Source organism: Alexandromys fortis, unplaced genomic scaffold (genome assembly GCF_014885135.2).
Source record: "Alexandromys fortis isolate MF-2015 unplaced genomic scaffold, M_Fortis_MF-2015_v1.1 scaffold_109, whole genome shotgun sequence".
NCBI classification, from domain to species: Eukaryota; Metazoa; Chordata; class Mammalia; order Rodentia; family Cricetidae; genus Alexandromys; species Alexandromys fortis.
The window spans coordinates 82,079-106,927 of record NW_026068005.1 but is presented as its reverse complement, the minus strand read 5'-3'; the positions used below and the strand labels follow the sequence as shown (position 1 = coordinate 106,927).

Sequence of the window (24,849 nt, the reverse complement as noted above, 5' to 3'; positions counted from 1 at the left end):
GGTTGTTCGGGTGTTTTAATGAGATCTACACAAAGCATCTGGAACCTGGCAGTAAGTCCTCAGTAGTGTTGATCTTCACTGTCACCATCACTTTGACAGCATCCCATCATAAGTTTATATGTTGGGTTTATTTAATAAAATCACTACAACCCACTATAATTTTATGGTACATTTATAAATCAGGATATCTTATTATGCCTGTGTGGTTTATGATTTAGAAGCTGGAGAACTGAAGTAGAGTGTTAAGATCTAACATGACCATCCAGTTGCTTTTAGTGATTTGAAAATCCACTTCCCAGATGCTTGCTGTACTCACTCCTTTAGATGTTCTGTCTTTGCTCAGAGCAGTTTCCAGAGTCACTTCCAGCTTTTCTGATGTGGAACTGAGGGCCCTTAGTGTCTCTTAAGTAGTCAAGTGAGGAGATGGGGCCTCTTTTGGACAACCGAAGCTCCATAGCTCTCACTATGACCTAGTGTGCTTCACTGATATGCTCCCTGAATCCTTGTAAACTTTGCCTGAGGTAAATTGGATGTCTCTTCCTTGTCACATGATCATCTTTTTGCTCAGGGCTTATTTTTCTAAATAACTTTTAAAAGAATAAATCATGTTTTTCAAAAATTGAATACACTTAGCCTATTATGATTTCCATTAGTCCAAAACAGCTGGTCCAAGGACACATAAACTGTTAGGGTAGTACTGTGGTGAGCTTCTCCTCTCTACCAGTACTTTACAAGCAACTGGACATGAACATCTGCAAGGTTTAGAAAAACATTTTTGTATTTAATTGTCTTCCAATTTTAGGTTTCACTGCCTCAAGGTTCCCAAGGAATTGCCCATCAGACTTACCAACAGCCTGTTGTGTTCCCTAACCAGTCTAATCAAGGATCTCTGCCCACAACAGGAATGCCAGTCTACTACAGTGTCATTCCACCTGGCCAACAAAGTAATTTAAGGTGAGTGTGACTACAAAACCTCCCGTGCACAGGAGTGTGGTGTGCTGCACCAGAGGCCTACAGTTGACTAAATTACTAAAATAATTTTCTATTATAAAGCAAAAAATGTATGATGCTATTTATCTAGTAATTTTTTAGATTTATTTATTTTTATTTTATATATGTGTATATGTTTTTTTGCGTGTACGTAAGTGCAACACATGTATGCAATGCCCAGGAGGAAAAGAGGGCATTGGATCCCCCCAGAACTGAAGTTACTGGTGGTTGTGACCCGTCATGTGGGTACTAGGTACTGAACTTAGATCCTCTGTAAGAAAAGCTGTGCTCTTAACTACTGAACATTCTCAAGCCCCTTTTCTAATAATTTCTAAACATTTATATAAACTAATTTTCCAGCCCTTTGAAAATAGAAATTAATGTGAATTTAAAATCTCTGAAAATGGAGCCTGGAAAGATGGCATTGCAGTAAAGAGTTCTTGGTGGCTTACAACACCATCTTTGGGGGACCTAATGCCTCTGGCCCACACAGGCTCCTGCATTCATGTACAATTATTTACCTATATGCCAACACCCACACCTGATTAAAAATGAGAGTAGGGACTGGAGAAACATCTCAGCAGTTACAAACTGTTGCTCTTCTAGAGAGCCTGGGTTTGGTTCTTAGCACCACCCACTTCTTGCAGCTAACAGTTGCTTACAACTCTGGCTGACTTAACATAAATAAATCTCTTAAAAAGTAATTGTGTGGGACTGGAGAGATGGCTCAGCGGTTAAGAGCACTGACTCTTGTTCCAGAGCTCCTGAGTTCAGTTTCCAGCAACCACATGGTGGCTCAACCATCTTTCATGAGATCTGGTGCCCTCTTCAGGGGCAGGTACACATGCAGGCAGAGTATTGTATTCATTATATATATCTTTTTTTTTTTTTTAAAGTAATTGTGTGGAACTAAAGAGATGGCTCACAGGTTAATAGTATTGACTGCTCTTCCAGAGTTCCTGAGTTCAATTCCCAGCAACCACATGGTGGCTCACAACCATCTGTAATGAGATCTGGTGCCCTCTTCTGTCATGCAGACAGAACACTATATACATAATAAATAAATAATATCCTTTTATAAAAAGTAATTGTTTAAAGGTCTCACTATGTAGTCGTACTTGGCCAAGAACTTACTGTCTAGATTTGCCTCAAAATCAGTGATTTACCCACCTTGGCCTCTCAAGTGCTAGGATTAAAGGCCTGACCTGGCATGTTATTTCCTCATGTACTTCCTGTTACCAGGTACTGAGGTGCCCTCACTAGGCTTCTCCCACATTTTGGGACATTCCTGAACCTTTCAGGACTAATGCTAATTTGCTTGTCCCTCCTTTTGACAATATATGGTGGGGTTCAGCTTTAGGGCTGAGGTACCAGCAAACTGACTGAGGCTGAGTGAGACTCAGACAAATGGATTGGAGGCTCTAGTCTCAAATCGCTGGGTCAGACATGGTCTGAGAGTTTGAAGAATGACATATAGCACTGACGAAGGAGGCTGAGAAGCAGGCTCTGAAACCTCATCATTTATTACCATAGCTAGTTTTAATTGTCAGCTAGGTTGTTACCTCGGAATCTCTTTGGAAGAGAGTCTTAATGAGGGAATGCCTAGCTCAGACTGGCCTTGGGCATGCCTATGGGTAAGGGTAGTGTTGTCTAGCTGACCTCATTTGATGTGGGAAGATTTACCTAAAAGGGGCCCACACTAGTCCTGGGTCCTGAATTGTTTTCTTTGGGTTTTTTGAGGGGTTTTTGTTTGTTTGTTTGTTTTTGTTTATTTGTTTTGATTCTTGGTTTTGTTTGGTTTTTTTTTTTTTTTTTCAAGACAGACTTTCTGTACGTAGCCCTGGTTGTCCTGGAACTCACTCTATAGACCAGGCTGGCCTCAAACTCAGAGATTTACCTCCTTCTGCCTCCTGAGTGCTAGGAGTAAAGACATGTGCCACCTCTGCCCATCTTGCTACATTTTTCAAGAAACAACATTTCTTTTCTGAGTCTCATTATTGTCAAATTGTCCGTCCTTTTTTATTTTTTAGATTATAACTTAATTGCATTTCTCCCTTCCTTTCTGCCCTCCAAATCTTCCCAAATACCCCTCCCCACTACCCTTCGTATTCACATTTTCTTTTGTGTACTTCATGAACTCCAGTTACATCACTTTTTATTTTATAAATTAGTGATTTCTTTTTTGTTGTTGTTTTGGGGTTTTTGTTTTTTTGTTTTTGTTTTTCTTTTCCAGACAGGATTTCACTGTGCAACCCTAGCTGTCCTGGACCTTGATCTGTAAACCAGGCTATCCTTGAACTCACAGATATCTGCCAGTTTCTGCTTCCCAAGTACTGGGATTAAGAGAAAATATTGAACCACCACTATGTAGCGTGACTTCTTTTTTTAAATCACTACTTGATCACTACAATAGAAATGTTAGAATCATCGTAAAATTTGCAGTATATTGGTCAGTGCTGTGAATGTAAAGTGGTTTTTACTGAGTGATCACAGAACAAAGAGTTAAATGAGGTTTGACTCCTGCCTGCCAGTTTGAAAAATACATCTATTTAAATACATTTGAAGGAATTTTATTTCAGACTTTTTAATTATCTTCATTTCATTGTACTGTTTTCTGTGTTTGGTGTTTTACCCTGTAGCTCTGCAGTTGGTTACTTACAGCATCCAGGGTCAGAACAAGTACAGTTTCCTCGAACCACATCACCATGCAGTTCTCAGCAGCTCCAAGGCCATCAGTGTGCAGGTATGCCTAACAGCTGACACAGATTCGGGGTTCATTCATTTGAGGGTAGTTGACTGGTTCTCAGCTGGCAGACTGCTGACATGCACTCAGATGTCTCGTGTACTGTGCTGAGTCAGGATAGCATGTGCAGGTCATGTCTTCCTTTTCTAGTACCCGGCTCATTGTTCTGCCTTTATTCTCCCCACTCTATGAGGTTGGTAATCTTGGGGATACTTTTCCTAGTCCTTTCTAGGTTATTTTCTAGAGCCTTCTGTATAATCAGATCAACCTAAGGCCTCGGCTATTATTTTTTGATATCTGGTAATTCTTGCTCCTACTGAAACAAAATCATGTAGCCAGTTTCTACTGAACATCTCTACCCAGAAGTTCAAAGTCATGTCAGGCTCATTATTTCCTCTATCTACTGACTAATGCAGAGGTCTCAGAACCATGACTCTCTGTGACTCCCTGTCACACAGAGTCACTATTTCCTCAGTGCCGTCTTCCCTGCTGTGCTCATGTTTAATGCCTTTGCATTTCCCAACACACACACAGTTACCAATCTATTGTCCTGTAACAGAAATTACTTCATGTCATTCTCTGAATAAAAAACTCAGATATGGGCTGGAGCTATATAGCTCATCGATCAGTTAAGAACACTGGTGCTCCTCCAAGGACCCTTGTTCAGTTCCTAGCACCCATATGATGGCTAACATCTGGCTTTAACTCCAGTTCTAAGGGATCTATTCCCCTCTTCTGAAGTCCTCAGATACTGCATATATATAGTGCACTCACATACATCCACACAGACAAAGCACCATACATATAACATAAAAACAAATCTTAAAATAACAAACTCAAATATACTGCCCCTTTTCCCTTCCTCACTAGCAAGCCTCCCAGTTACACACGCATGCTCAGATGCACAGAACCTAATTTCTTACTACAACTGCATGTTTTTTCCTTTTATTACTCCCTTTTGAGACTGTGTCTTTCTTTAAAACCAAACTAGCCTACAGCTCATTCTGTCTCAGACTTGCTTCAAATTCAAGGCTCATTTCCTTTCTCAGCCTCTTGGGGGCTGCAAATTACAATTTTTCACACCAGAAGTACTTATTTTACTGTTTTTCCATCTAGGAAAGACTATCCCCCAGATCTTCTCTTTGTCAAATGTTTCTCCAAGTCTTTGAAAAGCTCTAATGCCTCTCTCTGCTTGTATACAAATCTTTAGCATTACACTGCATTTTCCCGTGATAGTTTGTTGACAGATAAACAGTAAATGACTAACTGTGGCTTTATCCAGCCTGGGCCACTTTCAGTTCACACTTAGGAGATCTTGAGACATCCTGCCCAGTCAAGCTGGTTTTATATGTAGGGAACTGGAACCACGATTAGGATTACTATAGTACCAACTAAGGTCCTTAATCGGGGCATAGATCTATATCGCATAGCTTAATGTTCTTGATATCTGGTAAAGCACATACTTGCTACTAAAATGGGACCTAGGATATGACTCAGTGGATAAAGGCACTAGCCACCTAAGCCTGACAATCCAGGCTTGATCCGTGGAACATACATTTAAAAAAATAAATAAAAGGTGTGGTAGTGCACACTTTTAATGTAGCAAACAGTAAGCAGAGGTAACCAAATCTCTGACTTCAAAGCCAGGCAGGTCACATTTTATAAGACCCTGTCTCAACCACCACCACCCCGCCATGCACCCACAAAAAACAAAACAAGCAAACAAAAAGGCTGGATGTAGTGGCACACGTGTGATCCCAGTACTTACTTCTATGCTAAACTAAAGGCAGAGTCACTGGGAAGCTTGGAATATGCAGCACAGCCTCAACAAGGTAGAAGTTGTCCTATCTCCTTACATGTGCCGCGACTCAGTGTGTGTACCCTTGTACACACAGGGTACATATATACACACAAAATGCAGTAGTATCTATGCAAGAGAAATAAGAAGGTACCCCTGTTTTTTTATCTTCTGAACAATTAGTAAAGTGTTTATTAGGAATGTCTGTCTAACTCTATGATAAGCATAGAGTTAGTGAAAGTCAGAGAGCAACCAACTTTCAGGAGTTGTTTGCCTCCCCCATGTAGGTCCTAGAGATCAAATTCAGGTTATCTAGCTTGGCGACAGGCACCTTTACTCACTGAGCAATATGGCCAGCCCTCAGCAAAGTATTTTTACATATATACAACTTTTGCAACTCTATAAAGTCAACCTTATTCATCTTGGCTGACCTCCTTTTTCAAGTGAGAAAGCAAACTAAAAGAGGTGAAATTATTTTCTGGGGCAGATTTTTTCAGAGTACTAAAATTGGGCTCTCTGACCCCCTGGGCGATATTTTCCCTGTACAAGTGTAACCTTTCCTCTTATTTTTGGTTTTATTTTCTTGTTGGTTTAGTTTAGTTTTTGAGATAGAGTTTATCACTGTAAATAGCCCTGGCTGTCTTGGAACTCTATGTAGACCATGCTGTTCTCGAACTCACAAAAATCTGTGTGCCTCTTTTGGGATTAAAAGTATGTACCACCATGACTGGCCTGGCCCTTATTTTTGGCAAAATACTCATAAAATTTGTTTTTATTTGGAAAACATCTACTTTAAAAATTAGGAGCATTTATAAAGTATATATTTTATGCTGTTTTCTACTAGGTTCTTTCAGATGTTTAGGTCTAAAGAATTCCTGCCTTTTTTATTTTGTTTTTTTTATTGTTTTGAAGTGTGTGTGTGTGTGTGTGTGTGTGTGTGTTTAACATATCACTTATGTGTAGCAGGCTACATGAGAGCTTGAATCTGGCTTATATACATAGTTATAGAATCTGATTCAGAAATTTGAAGTTAATGTTGTTTTCCTAGTGTTAAACACGCTGATTTCAGTGTGCTAATTCTCCTGATTTCCAGCTGTGCCACAGCAGCCACCTGGTGGAGGAATGGTGATGATGCAGCTCAACCTACCAAACAATCCACAGTCCCGGGCGCACTCACCCCCACAGTGGAAACAAAACAAATACTACTGTGACCATCAGAGAGGGCAGAAGTGTTTGGAATTTAGCAACATAGATAATGTTGTTCAGGTAAGATATTTGTTCATTATCTATTTGTTGTTTGTTTTTGAGTCAGTCTCATTGTGTAGTCCTGTGACCTGGAAATCACATTGCTCTTTTTGCCTCTGCTTCTGAGATTAAAGCTCTAAGTGACTTGGTTTGTTATTTAGAAACAACCCTTTCATCACATTTGAAATCCTCCTAAGATTAATAGGGACATTTGAACTGTTCTTACTCCAGACATTTATATCAGTATCCAAATACTATTTTCCAAGTTTTAAAATAAGGTCTTCTGTAGCCTAGCCTGGCCTCAAATTCATGATCTCTATACCTCACTTTTATTTGCCAACTTATTTATGTTCAAAATAAATTTGACCTGAAATGTATCAAAAGAGAACTGGGAATACTTGTTCATGTCTTTAAATTTGCAGCATTCAGAAAGCTGAAGCAGAATTTCAAGTTTGGCAAAGAAGAAGATTGAAGCACCAGGTGTCTTTGTTACTTTTCTATTAATATGAAAAGGCACGATGACCAAGGCAACTTATAAAATAAATCATTTATTGGGACTACTGTCCCAGAGGGTTAGAGTCCGTGATGATCACATCAGGGAGCATGGTGACAGGCAGGCATGCTGGTAGAGCAGTGTCTTAGTGCTTTCATTCACAATCACAAGGCAGAGAGGACGGACTAACTGGGAATGGTGTGAGCCTTTGAAACTTCAAAGCCCACCTCCAGTGACACGCCTCCTCAAGGCCACACCTATCTCCTAATCCTTCCTAAACAGTTATATGGATTAGGGATCAAACTTTAAAAAGTGAGCCTATGGGAACATTCTTATTTAAACCATCACACCAGGCATGGTGTTATTCACCTATAATCCCAGCACCTGGAAGCTGGAACAGGAAAACAAGGAGTACAAAGTTGTCTTAGCTATATAGTGAGTTTGGCCTTCAAACCCTGTCAACAAAGAACAAGTAAAAATTGTCAGCATGCTAAAACCATTAAATAAAAATGTTAATGGGACCTTTAAAGTAGACAGATTAGGCAAATAACTTTGGACCTAGTGGACAGTTGTAGTTATCAGTTGTCACAGTCACTGAAGGTGACTCAAATATTCACCTTTTAATGTGATGTGTGAGGAAGTACAAGTCACCTACAATGTGCTTTCGTCAAAAGAAGAGAGAGAGAAGAAAAAGGAAAGTAAAAATTGAACCTAGTCTCAGAAAGCAGAGGCTGGCAGATATCTTGAGTTCAAGGTCAATCTAGTCTTTCTGGAGAGTTTCAGGCCAACTCAGGGGTAGGTACATAGTGAGACCTCTCAAAAAACAAACAAACAAAAACAAATCTAAATACCTTTTGAACCTAAATTTAACCAATTCTTTAGGCCCAGAGGATGGTGTATAGATGTATAAAAAACTACTTATGTGGTTTAAATGGGATATTTAGTAGAGAAATTAACCTTTTTACAAAAAGTCTTTATCTTTTAATTACTTGTTTATTTTATGTATATTTGTATCTACATGCCTGGTGCACTTGGAAGCCAGAGGAGGGTGGCAGATCGCCTAAAACTGGAGTTACAGATGAATGTTAGTCACCGTCTGGGTGTTGAAAATCAAATCCAGGTGTTCTGGAAGAACAGCAAGTCCTCTTAATTGTTGAGCCATCTCTCCAACCTATTTGTGGTTTAGTTTTTTTGCTATTAGCATTTTTTAATTTGCATAATTTTCTCCCTCCAACTCTCCTTCCATGCCCCTTCTACTCCCTCTTCAGTGCACCTCATCAAATTATTTAGTTATTATTGTTTCATATATTCAAAACCTGGATCCTGTGCAAGAGCAGTAGCATTCTTACCTGCTGAGCCAACTCTTCCTGCTCCATCACTCTTTTTTGATAGTGTTTGTTCTTGTTTTTTTCTAAGACAATATTTTCAAAGGCTCATATTTAATATATGATCTCTGAAACCTTCTTGATGTAGGGCACTCAGGGGTTTAAATTTTTCTCTAGGAACTGCTTTTTATTATATCCATAAATTTTGGTATGTTGTGGACTTCTTTGTTATTTTGGTTTGGTTTGGTTTTTGGTTTCTCGAGACAGGGTTTCTCTGTGTAGCCCTGGCTATTCCGGAACTCTTTCTTTTGCCCAGGTTGGCCTCAAACTCACAGAGATCCACCTGCCTCTACCTCCTGGGTGCTGACATTACGAGTTTGTACCACCATTGCCCAACGTTTAACTTTTTTCTTGATTTCTCCCTTAACCTAATTTTCATTCACAAGTGGGTTATTTAGTTTCTATGAGTTTGTCTACTTTCTGCAGTTTTTGTTGCTGTGATTCCCAGCTTTATTCCTTTGTAGTCCAAAAGAAGGCAGGATGATATTTCAGTTTCCCTAAATTTGTTGAGACTTACTTTGTGTCCTAATATATGGCTAGTTTTGGAGAAAGTTTCACTGGCTGCTAAAAAAAAAGTATGCTCTTTAATGTTTGATGGAAGTTGGTGTAAATGCATTTGATATACAGTGTCATTTGGCAACCGATTTTTGTTTGGTTTTCGTCTGAATGACCTGTCTATTGGGTTCAGTTCCCAGCACCCACGTGGCAGCTCACAACTGCCTGTATCTTGTTCTGGGGGATCTGGCTCCTTCACATGAACATACCTGCAGGCAAAACACCAATGCACATAAGATAATAATAAATTATTTTTCAAAAGAAAAGAATTGACTTGTCTTCTGGAGGGTTTTGCTTTAATTGCTTTGAAAGTCCTTCCCTGCCTCTTATTGGTTATGGTTTGGGGTCTACTTTGTCAGATATTAGAATAGCTATACTTTCTTGTTTCTTACTTAAATTTGTTTGGAATCCCACCCCCCTTTGATTTCTTTGAGATGGGGTTTTTTCTGTGCATCCCTGACTGTCCAGGAACTCACTCTGTAGACTAGGCTGGCCCTGAACTCACAGAATTCTGCCTGTCTCTGCCTCCCTAGTGCTAGGATTAAAGGCATGAGTCACTAATGCCCAACAGGAAATACCTTTTTCTATCCTTCACCCCAAGTTGGTGTATATTTTTGATAGTGAGGTATGTTTCTTGGAGGCAGCAAAAAGAAAAAAAAAAATGGGTCCTGTTTTCTAATCCAGTCTGCTAATCTGTCTTTTTATTTGGGGGATTTATGTCATTGATACTGAGAGTTATTATGAACATGCTTATTAATTCCTGTTATTTTGTTATGGTATTTTCTTGGGCCTCTTTTGATCATCAACTGTTGTAGAGTTGTTGATTTATTACTTGTGCCCTCTCAGGTCTATCAGTCTTCTCTTCAGACTGCAGTATTCCTCAGTACCTCTGTACAGCAGGGGTGGGTTATTCTAAAGGGCCTGTCTTTATATGTAACTTGGTATTTCTCTCTTAGAATATCATTTATTTGTTTTGAAACAGATTCTTGCTATGTAGTTGCTGGCCTACAACTCACAATTCATGCCAGGTTGCTGGCCTTGAAATTTTCTGACTTTGCCTCCAAATGCTAAGATTATAAGCACCACACTTATGTAGGATTTTTTTTCTTTTAATTTTTTTAGACTTATTTGTTTATTTGATTTGATGTGTATAAGTGTTATGAGTGTTTTGCCTACATGTATGTCTGTACACAACACAGGTCAGAAGATGTCTTATTCACTGGAACTGTGCTTACAGGTAGTTGTACACCACCTTGTACACTAGGAACCAAATCTAGATAATCTGCAAGAACAGCAAATCCTCTTACCTTCTGAGCCATTTGTCCACCTGCACACTAGAACTTTTTAAAAGACCAAGTAGGAGAAAAATAATTTTTAGTACATTTGATGATATCATAGCTAAGTAAACACAGACAGTTTATGTATAGATTTGCTAACAAACTGTAAATGGCCAGTGACCATTAAACAATTAAACTATGTTTACTTGGTTTGGGGGTTTGCTGTGTGTATGTGTGTGTGTGTGTGTGTGTGTGTGTGTGTGTGTGTGTGTTTTGCTGAGGAATAGGCCCAGGGCCACATGCATGGCATGTTGGGCAGTACTCTGACACTGAGCTTCATTCTAATCTTAAAGTTCTTCATATGTCAAATTAGGAAAGTTCAGTGAAACATAATCTAAAATGTTCGCAAACACCTAGCTTTAAGCTCACTTAGAGTTTCTGAGTTGTAGTATAAATTAATACAACTCCTTTTGGAATGCCAATTGGTGACATTTTCCCATTTTCTAAAATGCAAGGTACAAAGTCTAGTTACAAATCCACTTTCGGGATTTTGTTCAGTAAAAAATGGTACAGCAAGCCAGGCACAGTGGTGATACATGCCTGTAATTTCAGTTCTTAGAGCTCTAAAGTAGGATAATCATGAGTTCAAAGCCAACCTGAGCTTGAGCCCCTATATCAGGGAGAAAAAAACAAAAGTCAAAATACACTTTAGAAACGAGTCTTCAAAGATGTCAGCTCTCTGAAAGAGAACCTGTGGATCAGAGAGTGCAGAAGCAGCATAGTAGCTCCAGCTCAGGACAGCTCTGGTTCTAGTCTGAATTCCAGAAATGTAGGGGACTCTACTGCTTCTCTGTTATTAGAAAGGACATTATTCGGGCCTTTGTCAAAATTTGAAAGAACTCTGTAGTTTGGGTCGTAGTATTATACTATTCATCTCTTAGTGGTGGTCCTATAAGATTTTATAAGAAATTGCTATGGACTGGAGAGATGGCTGATCAGTTAAGAGCACTGGCTGCTCTTCCAGAGCGCCTGGATTTGATTCTCAACCCCCCACATGGCAACTCACACCTATCTGTAACTCCAATTCTAAGGGATCTGATGCCCTCTTCTGACCTCCATTGGCACCAGGCATGCACATAGTACTACCTTATGTACATGCGGACAAGATACCCACACATATAAAATAATAAAGTAGAAAGTGTCATTATATTTAGAGACTAGACACTTATTAATTTCTCCTAAAGGAGTATCATGAGCTGCTCAATCAAATTATTTTTAGGAAAAAAAATAACATGCATACGTTGTGCTCCACATCATCATTTCAGTCGGTAAGTAGTATAAACATTGGTCAAGAGCATAACAGTCAGCTGTGGTAGAGTCCTAGCCTAGCATGTTTGAGGTCCTAGGTTCAAGTCATTGCTCTCAAAGAAAATAGATTGTAATGGAACTGAAAAATTCCTGTCATCTTGCACCATTGCAATGATCTTGTAAGTGTACTTTACTGATTACATAAGGTGGTATATTGGCATATATATCAGAAGATTCTCAAATCACAAAGTCATATAATTGTAAAAGAGAAAGCAAATGAATATAAAGAAGATGTAACCTGGGTATGGCAGCACATGCCTGAAACCCAGGCAGAGTTGGGAAGATCAGAAATGAGTTTGAGGCTAGCTTGGTCTACATATTGAATTTGAGGCAAACCAGGGCTATACAATAAGACTGCAAAAAAAATCACCATTTAGGAAACTTAGGAATCCTTTGCATTATACTCTTATTTTCCAAGAATGAAATTATTTTGAAATAAAATTTTGTAAACATTTAATTTAGAAAAGATTGAGATATATATTCTTACAAAAGCAGCAACATTATTGCCAAGTTACAAAGCAAGTTTCAACAATATAATAGTCTGTTCTCATTTTTGTAATGATGATGTGTAAACACAAATGCATAGGGATAATCTGTTGCTAGTGTTTGCAGGTGAAGATTATTCATAATGATTGAACTTTTTAAATAGGTATCAATTTATTATTCAGTGAATAAAAAATTTGTCCAAATGGGAACTTTTCAACAGCCTGCACACTGCCTAATCTCCCTCTCTACTGTGATTGCAGCACAGCCCTCAACTTAGCAGCCCCATCATTTCTCCAGTGCAGTCACCAGCACCAGCTCAGCTGTCAACACTGAAGACCATCCGTCCCTCAGGACAGCCACTTTCCATCATGTCCCAGTTTGCTAGACCTTTTGTTCCTGCGCAGGGTAAGTGTTCCTGAATCTTGCCACAGGTTCAGAGAACGGTAAACCATCCTCATGATACCTGTCACTCTTCTCTGTATAACTGTATACATTTGTTTAGTTTGCATGAGTGTGTGCTACATGTGAAAATCAGGAGTTTGTTCCAGGGATCAAACTTGTGTTATCAGTCTTGGTGCTAATACTTAATTAGAAACTTAGTAATTCCCTCATAGTAATGTACACAATGTTTTATATTTGTTCTGTGTTTATAGTTTGCTTGTTAAGAAATTGATTTAGTAAGCATTTATACAAAATTTGATGTGCCCCCACTTTATGAATAAAGAAAATTCATTATTGGTACTTAGAGGAACAGATAGGCATGGGGATGATTAATAGCTACTGTGGAAGTCATTTACCTAGGGCCCAAAAAAAGAAAAGAAAAAGGTGAAAACTTACATGTCCATCAGAAAGAAATAGGTACATTATAATTTGGCCATTTGGTACACTGTTTCTATATTAGAGCCATGCTTTGAAAATTTTTGTTTTAAATGATGTATTAGGGTATGTGTTTGTTTGTGAGTGCAGGTATCCAGAGAAGCCAAAAGTTTCAGAGAGTCCCCGGAGCTAGAGTTACAGATGATTTTGAGTTGCCTGCCGTGGGCATCAGGAACCAAACTCGGGTACTCTAGAAAAGCAGCAGATGCTAATCCCTGAACCATCTGTTTATCATTTATGGGACTGGAGAGAATGCTCGTGTATATCACTTCTTTTACAGAAGACCTAAGGTTTTCTAGTACCCACATTAGGTGACCCACACTTCCAGTTCCAGGGTGTCCAACCCCTCTTTCTGGCCTCTTCAGGCATGCACTCATACACAGATTCAAACACACATTTGCCCATAATTTTTTTTATAAAAAAAAAGAATTATTAAATGGGGAAGCATTCACCATATGATTTTTGTAAAGCAGGTTAAACAGGCATTTCAAAAACCAATATATAGATTTCTATCAAACCCTTGATAAGTTAATCAACAAAGCCAATTGCTAAAGAAATTTATATTAAAACAAGAATGAGCCCTTATTTTATGCCCACTAGAATAAGTATGACGAACACCGAAAGTTGAAAATACAGAGAAAGCAACTTTCTCATTTTAGTGATGAGACTATAATAGAATATAAACACTTTGCAGAAAGTGGAAGCGGTTTCTTATAGTTAACAGCATGCCACACAGCTCAGCCATTCCACTCCTAGCTGGAAGGAAAAATGAACTATGTTCACAACATTTATAAAAAGAGTGTGGTGACACACACATTTAATCCCAGCACTCCAGGGGCAGGTGACTCTCTGTGAAATCATTTTTTAAATAAACTTTGATTGGCCAGGCAGGAAGTATAGGCGGGAATATCAGACAGGAAATAGAAATGATGCAATGAGAACAGGAAAATTCTGGGAAGGAGGAAGTTGATTCTTCCCACTCCTGCCCAGACTCCGAAGAGGCAAGATGTGAGCTGCCCACTGAGAATGGTACCGAACCATGTGGCTAGCATAGATAAGAACAATGGGTTAATATAAGCTGCAAAAGCTAATAAGTAGCCTGAGCTAATGGGCCAATCAGCTTTATAACTCATCTCTGTGTGATTTTCTTTGGGGCTTGCCAGCTGTGGGGTACTGGGCGGGACAGAAACCCCAACAAGCAGGCCCCCTTCATGTTACAGCAAACTCAGAGATCTGCCTGCCTCTGCCTCCCAAGTTCTGGGCTTAAGGGCATATGCCACCACCACCCTACTAAAATTTATCTTTTAATAAGTAATACATTGCCATGGTTCAGAAGTAAATGGAAAGATGTCTCAGTGGTTCTTCTGCTCTTACAGAAGATGAGTTTGGTTCCAAACACCCAAATCAGCTAGCTCACAACTGCTTATAAGTCTATTTCCAAGGGAATCCAACACCTCTGGTTTCCTGGGACACCTGCCTTCCTATCCACTTAAGGAGACACACAGGCACATAAAAACACTAAGGAAAGTCTGGTAAATGGTTGGCTTATAAGGACACTTGACTTTGCTGCCAAGCCTGACAACCTGAGTTTGATTTCCCAGTACCCACCTGATGGAAAGAGAGAACTGAGTCCTGCAGTTGTCCTCAGACCTCCACTCTTGTGTTATGAGAAGTGCATGCCCACACGCAGTTAATAGTAAATAAATAAATGAACTTTGTTTTTAAGTAAATGATGTTTTAAGTAAATGAGCTAGAGAGATGGCTTTTCAGTTAAGAGTGAATACTGCTATTGTTGAGGACCTGAATTTGGTTCCCAGTTGGGCAGCTCATAACCCCCTTAACTCCAGCTCTAAAAGATATGATACCCTCTTCCAGCCTCCCTGGGCACCTGCACTCATGTACACAGACACATACACAGAACTAAAAAGTTGGCTGTTTTCTGGTGTATACTTTTAATACCAACTCTTTGGAGGTGAAGACAGTTGGGTTTCTTTGAGCTTGAGGCCAATGTGATCTACGTATATAGTTTAAAAAAAAAACCTTCAAAAACTTTTTTATAATAAATGCATAGTTTGAGGGCATACAATGCAATTTCTCCATCCCTTCTCCTATTCCCCTGTCCTTTCTACTCAGGTGTTACCCTGACGACGGTAATTCTTCTCCTTTCAGAAGCTTACACTTGCTTGAAGAAGTTAAAGAATATTTTCATTTAGAAACAAAAAAAGTACATCTGGTTCAGTAAGATAGCTCAGCAATTGAAGAATTAAAGGAACTTGTCTCCAGTTCTAATGACCCTAAGTTCAATTCCCAGTACCCACATACTAGAAGGAAAAAACTAACTTCCACAGGTTGTCCTGTGGCTTCCATACTCCCTCATAATTTATTTAGCATTCACACACATACAGACACTCAAATACATTTATTATCAATACCTGTTTCCCATCAAACATGTTTTCTGTGCTTATCTTCTTTCTGAACAGTTTACAAACTCTGGTTAAGTACATTATAGTCAAGAAGAGGGAACCATGAAAAGTTTTTTGGGTTTGTGTGTATGTGTGTTTTGGGTTTTTTTTTTGTTTGTTTGTTTGGGGTTTTTTGTTTGTTTGATTTTTCAAGACAGGGTTTCTCTGTGTAGCCTTGGAACCTGTTCTGGAACTCGCTCTGTAGACCAAGCTGGCCTTGAACTTGGGGTGCTAGGATTAAAGGCATGCACCACCACTGCTTGGCCTTAAAATGTGTTTTTAATGACTTTCAGGAGATGCCAGGTATCCACTACTTGGCCAACCCCTACAGTACAACCCTCCTACTCTTCTGCATGGACACATTCCACACCAACAGGTATGACAAGCAGTTCCTACTCCACACACTTTGTGGTCGAGCATCCTAACTGTTTTTGAGAATGTCAGAGGTGCTAGGGCCAGCTGTCTGCACTGGCTGAGTTCTGTGATACTTGTTAGCACTGGCCCTATGTAGAACAGAGCAAGGGACAAGGTGGCAGCTGCACGGCTAAGTGTTGCTTCGCGACTGATACCAGAAGATGGTGGTAGCCACAGGTACAGTGCCCTTGTTTATGAAAGACAGTCTGCAGGGGAGGACCTAGTGAGCTGTGCAGTAGAGGCCCAATGTTATAAAGCAGATCCAGCCTGGGACTAGTTTAATCTCTCTTCAAGTACAAAACCCAATGTTTGCTTAGCTGCTATGCTTTCAAATATCACAACTTAGTTTGCAACTCTTCCTTGTTTTCTAGGGTCAGTCTGGCAGCAGGCATGGAAACCGAGGACGCAGACAAGCTAAGAAAGCTGCATCCACTGACCTTGGAGCTGGCGAAGCAGGTGTGTCAGTAGATGTTGGTCTGAATATTCATCCCACCACACCACAAAAATGGGCTCCGTTTTTCTAGAGTTCTTAAACAAGTTCCACCTTCAGGTTCTTAGATGTGATGTGAGGCCTTGGCAGTTAGCTTTAGAAGCAGAAAAGAGGACTACAGGGAAAAGATATCAGAGTAGCAAGGAAACAAAAGGCACATTTTCACCCATGGAGAGCAGTGAGACGGTATCATCTTTCCGTGCTTTTGCCCTTTATTTGAGTTCTGCCGAGCAGTGATGGGTGCTGAGGGCAGGTGCTCTTTATTTCACACTGGGAGTGGGAAGCTCAGAAAAGATTTGCCCAGTGACCTGCTCTAGAGAACACCACTGGTTAATGCTATACTTTATCAGTGAAGACTGAAATCAGTAGCATAGCACTTAATGCTGAGTTTTAATTATTTTACAGAGAAAAGGAGATTTTGTGAGTTTACATAATGTCAGATCATTGTTTCCCGTGTCTTAGGACAACAACACTCTTGATCCAGTGTCTCTATGATAGGTATGCATTAACTCTCACCTTTTCCATGATAGTTGTTGGCAAGGTCTTGGAAATCACAGAACTACCAGATGGAATAACTCGAATGGAAGCTGAGAAACTTTTTGGGGAACTCTTTAAAATTGGCGCCAAGATCCGATGGCTCCGCGACCCCCAGTCTCAACCCCAGCTACGTCGTCATCCTCTCTGCTGTGGCAGTGGGGATAGCACTGTCAACCCCGAGCGCTCTAAACCCAGTGACCTGGCCTCTACCTACACTGTCTTAGCCACGTTCCCCTCCATTTCAGCAGCACAGAGTGCACTGAAGAAGCAGATCCACTCAGTGAACAAGTTTAAGCTGAAAATGAGCAAGAAGCACTACGACTTCCACATTTTGGAAAGGGCAAGTTCTCAGTAAACCAGCCACTTTTGGACCCCTCTATAGTTCCCCTGCCCTCTCCCATCTGATTGGCTTAATATGTGGAGCGGATGTTAATATAGAGACTCCTGGGGTGTGTGGCCACATGTTACAGCTTTTGGAAAAAGGCCAGGGACCCAGTTAAGGAAGGGGGATATACCTATTTCACCCCAGTGACTATAGGAACCCACACAGGAATGATACAGAGTTGGCAGCTTTTCTAAGGAAATGCTGTTCAGATGCCTCCTAACTTTTATAGTTATTTTGTTTTATATTTCTGAATTCTTGTATCAGATCCAAAGCTCTATGTACAGCAAATTATTCTTCAAAGTGATTATAACCAGTTGCAACCTGTATTTCTTTTTGCAGCCAGCACAGTGTGAACCAACTCAGACTTTGGGAGAAAAAGAATGCAGGAGTGGAATAACCGAGTCAAAACCATGTCAAAACTATCCTTTGGGGGCTGCTGAGGGTGCTAAGGAGACCCACAAATAGATGATTATTCCTCCACTGAATTGCTAAACACAGAAAAGTTTTCCAGGAAATCCAGAACTCCCTAACAGGGTCCTTCCTTCTTCATTTAGGTGGTATGCCCATTATGTGTAAGGTAATTATGTTCTCAATGCCTCTTAATCAAACCACTTAGATTAAAAAGAAATAGGAATCATCCTAGGCAGGAAAATTATTCCACTTTTTTTTAAGTGTCCTTCCAATAACTCAATGCCACTCATCTGCATTCTCCTATGTGGATGTTTTATCTCCTGAGGAAATGCACTTGACGAGTGCTGAAAGCTTCTTAAGTGGTTTAAGTTTTGTTTTCATTGTTTGCAGCAGATTACTGGACATCAAAGATTTATTGCACAAGGAACATATGAACAAGGAACCTTATTTTTAATTTCTGTGTAATTTTGCAAGGCTGTACAATGTGCTGATTCAAGCCTTTTTCAGTTCAAGAGAATAAATGTTTACAAATGTAGACTCACTTTGTCTTTTTTTAATCGGAAACATCTCTAGGGGCTGGTAAGGTGGCTTATCAGATGAAAGTACTTGTTGCATATCAATCTCTAGAACCCTTAAAGGGAGAAGGAGAGACCCCACCCCACAAAGTTGTCTTGGGGCGCCAGTGTGTTTTCCCATGATGCCAAAAGCAGTAAGAAAATAATTAGTCACAGCTGACAACAAAATAGGATCTATACTCTCATTCAGGCCAAGGAAAGTTAGTTTTCTTGATCCCACCAATGAGGGACCTATGTCCTGTGAACAGTCAAAATAGACCTCAGAATAAAAACCCACCATTCTTGTGTGCTTTGATGTAAGTCAAGGTAGCATGTCCACACTGCTGCACAAAGCAGCTAAGTAAGACCTGAGCAGAGGTCAGCCAGGAGGTCTTTGTGAAGCTGGTCTGAACCTTGCATCCCAGCAGTCTTCATGGTCCAGTACCCAGCTACTCAGAGTTGGCCCTGTGTCTGTGATTCTTGAAGCTTTGAGAACTGACCCTAAAAGAAAACCTAAGGCATTGAACCTTCACCAGCATAAAACATTGTGGCTGCATTGTTTCTGACTTATTTCTTTTTTGGTGGGGTGGGTTTCAAGACAGGGTCTCTCTGTATAATAGCTCTGTCTGTCATGGAACTCTCTTCATAAACCAGGCTGGCCTCAAATTCACAGAGATTGCCTGTCTCTGCCTCCTGAGTGCTGGCCCTAGTTTTGTTCCCGAGCACCACATAAATCAGGTGTGATGGTACTCATGAAATCTCAGAACTAGGGAGGTGGAAGCAGAAGAATTAAAAGGTCATCTTTGGCAAATTTGAAGACAGCCTGGGCTAAATGAGACCCTGAACCACCAACCTGAAATTATTGCTGGTCTGACTTGGCTCAAGTCTTTTTTTTTTTTTGTCGGGAGTGAGGGGGCTGGTCATATGCTTTCTGAAGATAGGGATAAAGATGTTGTCCTCAAGAAAGCCTCCATAGACTTAGAGTGACCACCCTCAAGAAGACTAAAATACAGGGGTCACGAGGTGAAAGGATGAACACTGAACAGGTAGAAGCCTCTAACCCCTATTTACACATTTCACTTGAGCCTATAATCCCAGCACTTGGGGTACGAGCATGATAATGGTTGAAAGTTCTCTACCAGCCTGGTCTACGTAGTAAGACTATCTCAGATAATAATGATGTTGATGCTCCTGGACCAGAAAGATAACCAGGCGAGAAAAGACACGTGCCACCATGTCAGGTTACTGAGTTCACTCTGCAGAAACCACATAGAACAAACTTTTGAAAGTCATCCTCTGGCTTCCATGTGAATACCATGGTAGGCATGCATCCCTTATTACACATACATACATAACACGCATGAAGAAATAAATATAATGTAAAAATAAATCATTAATTTGTCACTAAGCTATATTCCAATGAAGCTTGAACAAATTAAACATAAAATGTGGCCAAGACAGCACAGACCTATAATTCCAGCACTCGAGAGATGAAAGCACAAAGAAGCAGAATTAAGATTTTCTTCCTCTGCTATACAGTTTATCATGGGACTTTGAAAAACCAGATTTAACATAAAATTAGCCATGGGTCATAGCTAGAACAATAGAAACTGGTTTATATACTATGTAACATACTTGGATTTGATTGTAAACAATAATCTGATTTCACTTACTATAGTTTTAGCCACCTGTATTCTAAAAATGTATAGAAAATTTTATTAAAAAGCAATTTGTGTCTTTTAATTTAGCACCATTCTGAACACATGATTTGTGATGAAACCTTGTACCATCCTGCTATTATTTTTAGTAATCATACCTTTCTGTACAGAGTACCCACACCACTGTACAACCCACCTATAAGTCACCACATAGCTATCTCTAATAAGCACTGCTGTCAAAGTATTTGAAAGCTTGTGTTCAAGTTCCTCTTTCATTGCCTGATATTGGCTCTGCAGTTCAAGAGTAATGATCCTGGGGACTGCCAGAGATGTCGTTCAGTTGGTAGAGAGCAAGCTTGCCCAGTGTGCATAGAGCTCCAGGTTCCGTCCACAGCACTGCATAAGTGAAATGTCATAACACATACCCATAATCCCAGCACTTGAGAAATGAAGGATCAGAAATTCAAGGTCATCTTCACTGCAGAGTACCTTAGATATATGCATACACCCCAGCACAGAACTTTTGAGAATTACTTACATTTGAGGTAGAGGGACCTGTGTAGGTTCTCTTCTACCATGTGTTCTGGTGCTGACACAGGTTCTCAGGCTTAGAGGCAGGCTTCTTTACCCACTGAGCTATCTTGCCCCAGGACTAAAATTCTAAGTGATGTCAGACAGTATGACCCTAGAAAACTGGGGTATCTTTACAATCCAACATTATCTCCTGCACAGTACATGTTGAGTAATCAGTCTCTAATGTAGTGAAAATCAAATGTAGATTCCCGATATAAAAGTTTTTTAAAATGCAAATCAAGAGCTGGGGTGCTTGTCATCTTACCATGCCTAGTGTTGTCGGGAGAGGCTGGACAATGGCACGAGGGTCCCCAGGGCTCTGTTATTCCTCAGTACCCTCACCAGCCACTCTCCACACTCAGGCTGAACTTTGCAGCAGTATAAATCTTATCATGTATAACTCCATCAACACAAATCATCTAAGGGGGCTATAGGGATTGCTCAGTCATTAAGAGTGTTTGCTGCTCTGTCAAAAGAACTAGAATTCAGTTCCCAGTACCCATGCCAGACAGCTCACAAACACCTGTCACTTCAGCTCCAAAAGTTGTGTTTTGGGTTTGTTATTTTTTAAGATCAATTTTGGGGCTGGGGATTTAGTTCCGAGGTAGAGCACTTACCTAGCAAGCACACAACCCTAGGTTCGATCCTCAGATTTGAGGGAGAAAGTTATTTCTATGTGCAGGTACACACAGAGGTCAGAAGATTCCTTGGCTAGAAGTAGAGATAGCAGATGGTGGTATGCTGCCTGATGTAGGTGCTAGAAATCAAACTCTGGCTCTCTGCAAGAAAGAAAGCATTGCTAATCACTAAACCCATCTCTCGAACCCCACCCCAATGCTACTTTTTGAGATAGGCTGTATATAGTCCTGTTTGGGCTTAAACTATGTAGACCAGACTTGTTTTGAATGCATAGAGATTCACCTCGAGTAATGGGATTATGTCCAATGCTCCAAGGGAATGTGTAGCCCTCGTCCAAACTTTGTGGTTACTTAACGCATACCCCCTAAAACACAAGCACATAAATTATTTTTTAAAATTTTAAACAAATCTCCTAGGTCTTGCCAGCTAGGGCCCTTGCCCCCCTCCTGACCTGTTATTTTTGATACTGTTTCATGAAGCCTAGGCTGGCCTTAAAGTCATGTAACTAAGGATAACTGGACACCCAGTATTTCTGTCTCTACTTCCCAATTACAGGTGTTACAGATGTGCGCCACCACGCTGGGTTTTGCTTTCCTGGTCTGGTACGTGCCCTCTTCCTGCTAAGGCTTTGTTTAAACTGAATTATACCATGTTTCCTATGTTTTGCATGATATTTTCTGTCTCCAGGGTTCTATACAGTGGTATCTGCTTGAAACTGGAATTCTAGTTTGTGGCAGAGATTTTTTTTTCTACACCAAACTGAGATATAGTGTGGCCTTTAAATTCTAGCACATGGCCAGACTGTTCTAATCTCATGCAACTAGGTGAGATGCTTCCAAGTGTCTCTGGGCCACTGGTAAAAGTGGAGGTGGAAACTAGTAATTACTAGTGCCATTTGAGGGTCTCACACAGTGCAGAATCCCAAGCTGTTGTAGATTGACGTTTTACATTGCTCCCAAGGTCTCCAGGCCCTCTAAAGAAGTAGCAAGTCACAGGTAGACAGCTAATAGACATTTACAGAACACTACAAAAGTGGGAAATCCTGAGTTCTTAACTGACTGTATGGAGCAGAGCCCCTTGTATCAACACCTCTTTTCACTCGTCTGTTGCATTCATCTGTAGAGTAGGAAAACTGCACCTTTGGCAGGTTGGCGAAATAGTGCATAAAGTGTTTTTGCTGTACAAGCATAATGAACTGAATTTGACCCCCAGAACCCATTTTAATCCCAGCAGAGGCAGACGGATCTTTGTGAGTGTGGTCTACAGAGTGAGTTCCAGGACAGCCAGAGCTGCACAGGGAAAAACTGTTGGAGGCCGTGGAAATATACAGCATATGGCAATTGATACTTTAGATGTCAACCCACCAGAAGAGTGACTCTGATGGAGGCTAATCCTGTCCAGGCAGGGACTGCAGTGACAATTCTGAAACTGTCACTTTTGCTAAATCAGCTTGGTATCTCCCAATACCTGCATTGTAGTGTGTAATCTCATGTGATGTGTATATGTGTTCTCATGATTACATCTCAGTCTTATGGGCACATATATCTGTGGATGGTCAGGAAGATGACTTTTCTTTTAGCTATATAATCTTGATTATATATCTATATTGTATATATATATATTGTATATATAGAATATATACAATGACATGCTTCATAAGTACATCTATTTGTCCCATAGGACTGTAAACACTCAAAAGCCTTTTTTGTTCCTTTTGCTCAAACTAATTGCACAGAATTAGCTCACTTTCACCTCAGAGCAAGTTCAAACTAGATTAATGATGTTTTGTAAATAAATCATAAGTTTAAATTTATGTTCTGCCGTGGCACTGACTACCACGAGGAACAACCATCTGAGCCTTGGCTTCACTGGCACCTAGAAGATTAATCACCCGAGTCACAGACAGCCCCAGCCACACCAATTAGAAAAAAGATGAGTAGACAAGGTAAGAACACACACAACACCACAAAGAGCAACACAACACCAGTAAAATCTAGAGACCCTACAACAGTAAGACTTGAACAACCAAATATAGATGAAACAGAAGAAAATGACCTAAAAAAATAATTTAAGGAGAATGTTTGAGACACTTAAAGAGGAAATGAGAAATTCCCTCAAAGAAATGGAGGAAAAGACCCCCAAAAAATTGGAAGACATCAGTAAATCCCTTAAAGAAAATGAAAAAAAAAAGCAATAAAACATATGAAAGAAACTATTCAAGACCTGAAAACTGAAATATAGACAATAAAGAAAACACAAAATGAGGGAATTATAGAAACAGAAATCATGAGAAAATGATCAGGAAACAGAAATGCAAACAAACAGCAGAATACAAGAGGTGGAAGAGATAATCTCAAGTGCTAAAGATACAATAGAGAAAACAGATTCATCAGTCAAAGCATTAAATCTATCAATCTTAAAACAACATATTTTGGAAATATGGGAAACCATGAAAAGATCAAACCTAAGAATAATAGGAATAGAAGTTCAACGCAAAACCACAGCAAATATATTTAACAAAATCATAGAAGAAAATTTTCCCAACTTAAAGAAAGATATGCCTATGAAGATACAAGACTCATAAAGAACACTAAATAGACTGGCTCAAAAAAAAAGTCCTCTCACCACATAATAATGAAAACACTAAACATACAGAAGAAAGAAAGAATATTGAGAGCTGCAAAGGAAAAAGGCCAAGTAACATATAAAGGCAGACCTATCAGAATTAAAGCTGACTTGTCATTGGAGACAATGAAAGCCAGAAGATCATGGTCAACTGTTATGCAGACATTAAGAGACCACAATGTCAGTCCAGACTACTATACCCAGAAAAACTTTCAATCAACATAGAAGGACAAAACAAGATATTCCAAGACAAAACCAGATTTAACCAGTACCTAGACACAAACCCAGCCCTACACAAAGTAATAGAAGAAAAACTCCAACCCAAGGAAGTTGACTACATCAACAAAAACACAGACAATTGATAATCTCCAGCAGCAAATCCAGGAGAAGGGAAGAACACAAATTAACATCACCAACAATGAAAACTAAATAAACAGGAGATAGCAATCAAGGGCCATTAATATCCCTTAATATAAATGGACTCAACTCAGCTATAAAAAAAAAAAAAAAACACAGACTAACAGATGGGTTACAAGAACAGAATCCATCTTTCTTCTGCATACAAGAAACATTCCATAACCTCAAAGACAGACATTGTCTCAGAGTAAAGGGTTGGGAAAAAAAATTTCCAATCAAATGGACCTAAGAAACAAGTGGGTGTAGTTATCCTAATATCTAACAAAATAGACTTTAAACTAAAATCAATCAAAAGAGACAGAGATGGACATTTCATATTAGTCACGGGAAAAATCCATCAAGAAATCTCAATGCTGAACATCTATGCTCCAAAATCAAGGGCACCCTCATATGTCAAAGAAACACACTTCTAAATTTTTTTTTTCTTTTTTCTTTTTTTTTTTCTTTTTCTTTTTTTTTTTTTTTAGA

General features: G+C 39.7%; 1 protein-coding gene across 9 annotated transcripts in view; it reads left to right on the top strand.

Annotated features, from left to right (window-relative positions):
* Positions 1-18,450, top strand: part of R3hdm1 (R3H domain containing 1) — a 137,030-nt gene extending 118,580 nt beyond the window's left edge. For 6 of the 9 annotated variants that reach the window (XM_050161457.1, XM_050161460.1, XM_050161455.1 and 3 more), the window contains 8 exons: positions 803-954; positions 3,630-3,733; positions 6,625-6,797; positions 12,601-12,745; positions 15,972-16,054; positions 16,464-16,548; positions 17,113-17,459; positions 17,844-18,450. In XM_050161457.1, the coding sequence (XP_050017414.1) occupies positions 803-954; positions 3,630-3,733; positions 6,625-6,797; positions 12,601-12,745; positions 15,972-16,054; positions 16,464-16,548; positions 17,113-17,459; positions 17,844-17,969 (1,215 nt within the window). In that variant the 3' untranslated portion in view covers positions 17,970-18,450. Of the gene's footprint in view, positions 1-802; positions 955-3,629; positions 3,734-6,624; positions 6,798-12,600; positions 12,746-15,971; positions 16,055-16,463; positions 16,549-17,112 lie in introns of all 9 variants that reach the window. The other 3 variants (XM_050161462.1, XM_050161463.1, XM_050161459.1) reach the window with 1 other exon arrangement.
* Positions 18,451-24,849: the final 6,399 nt, after the last annotated feature.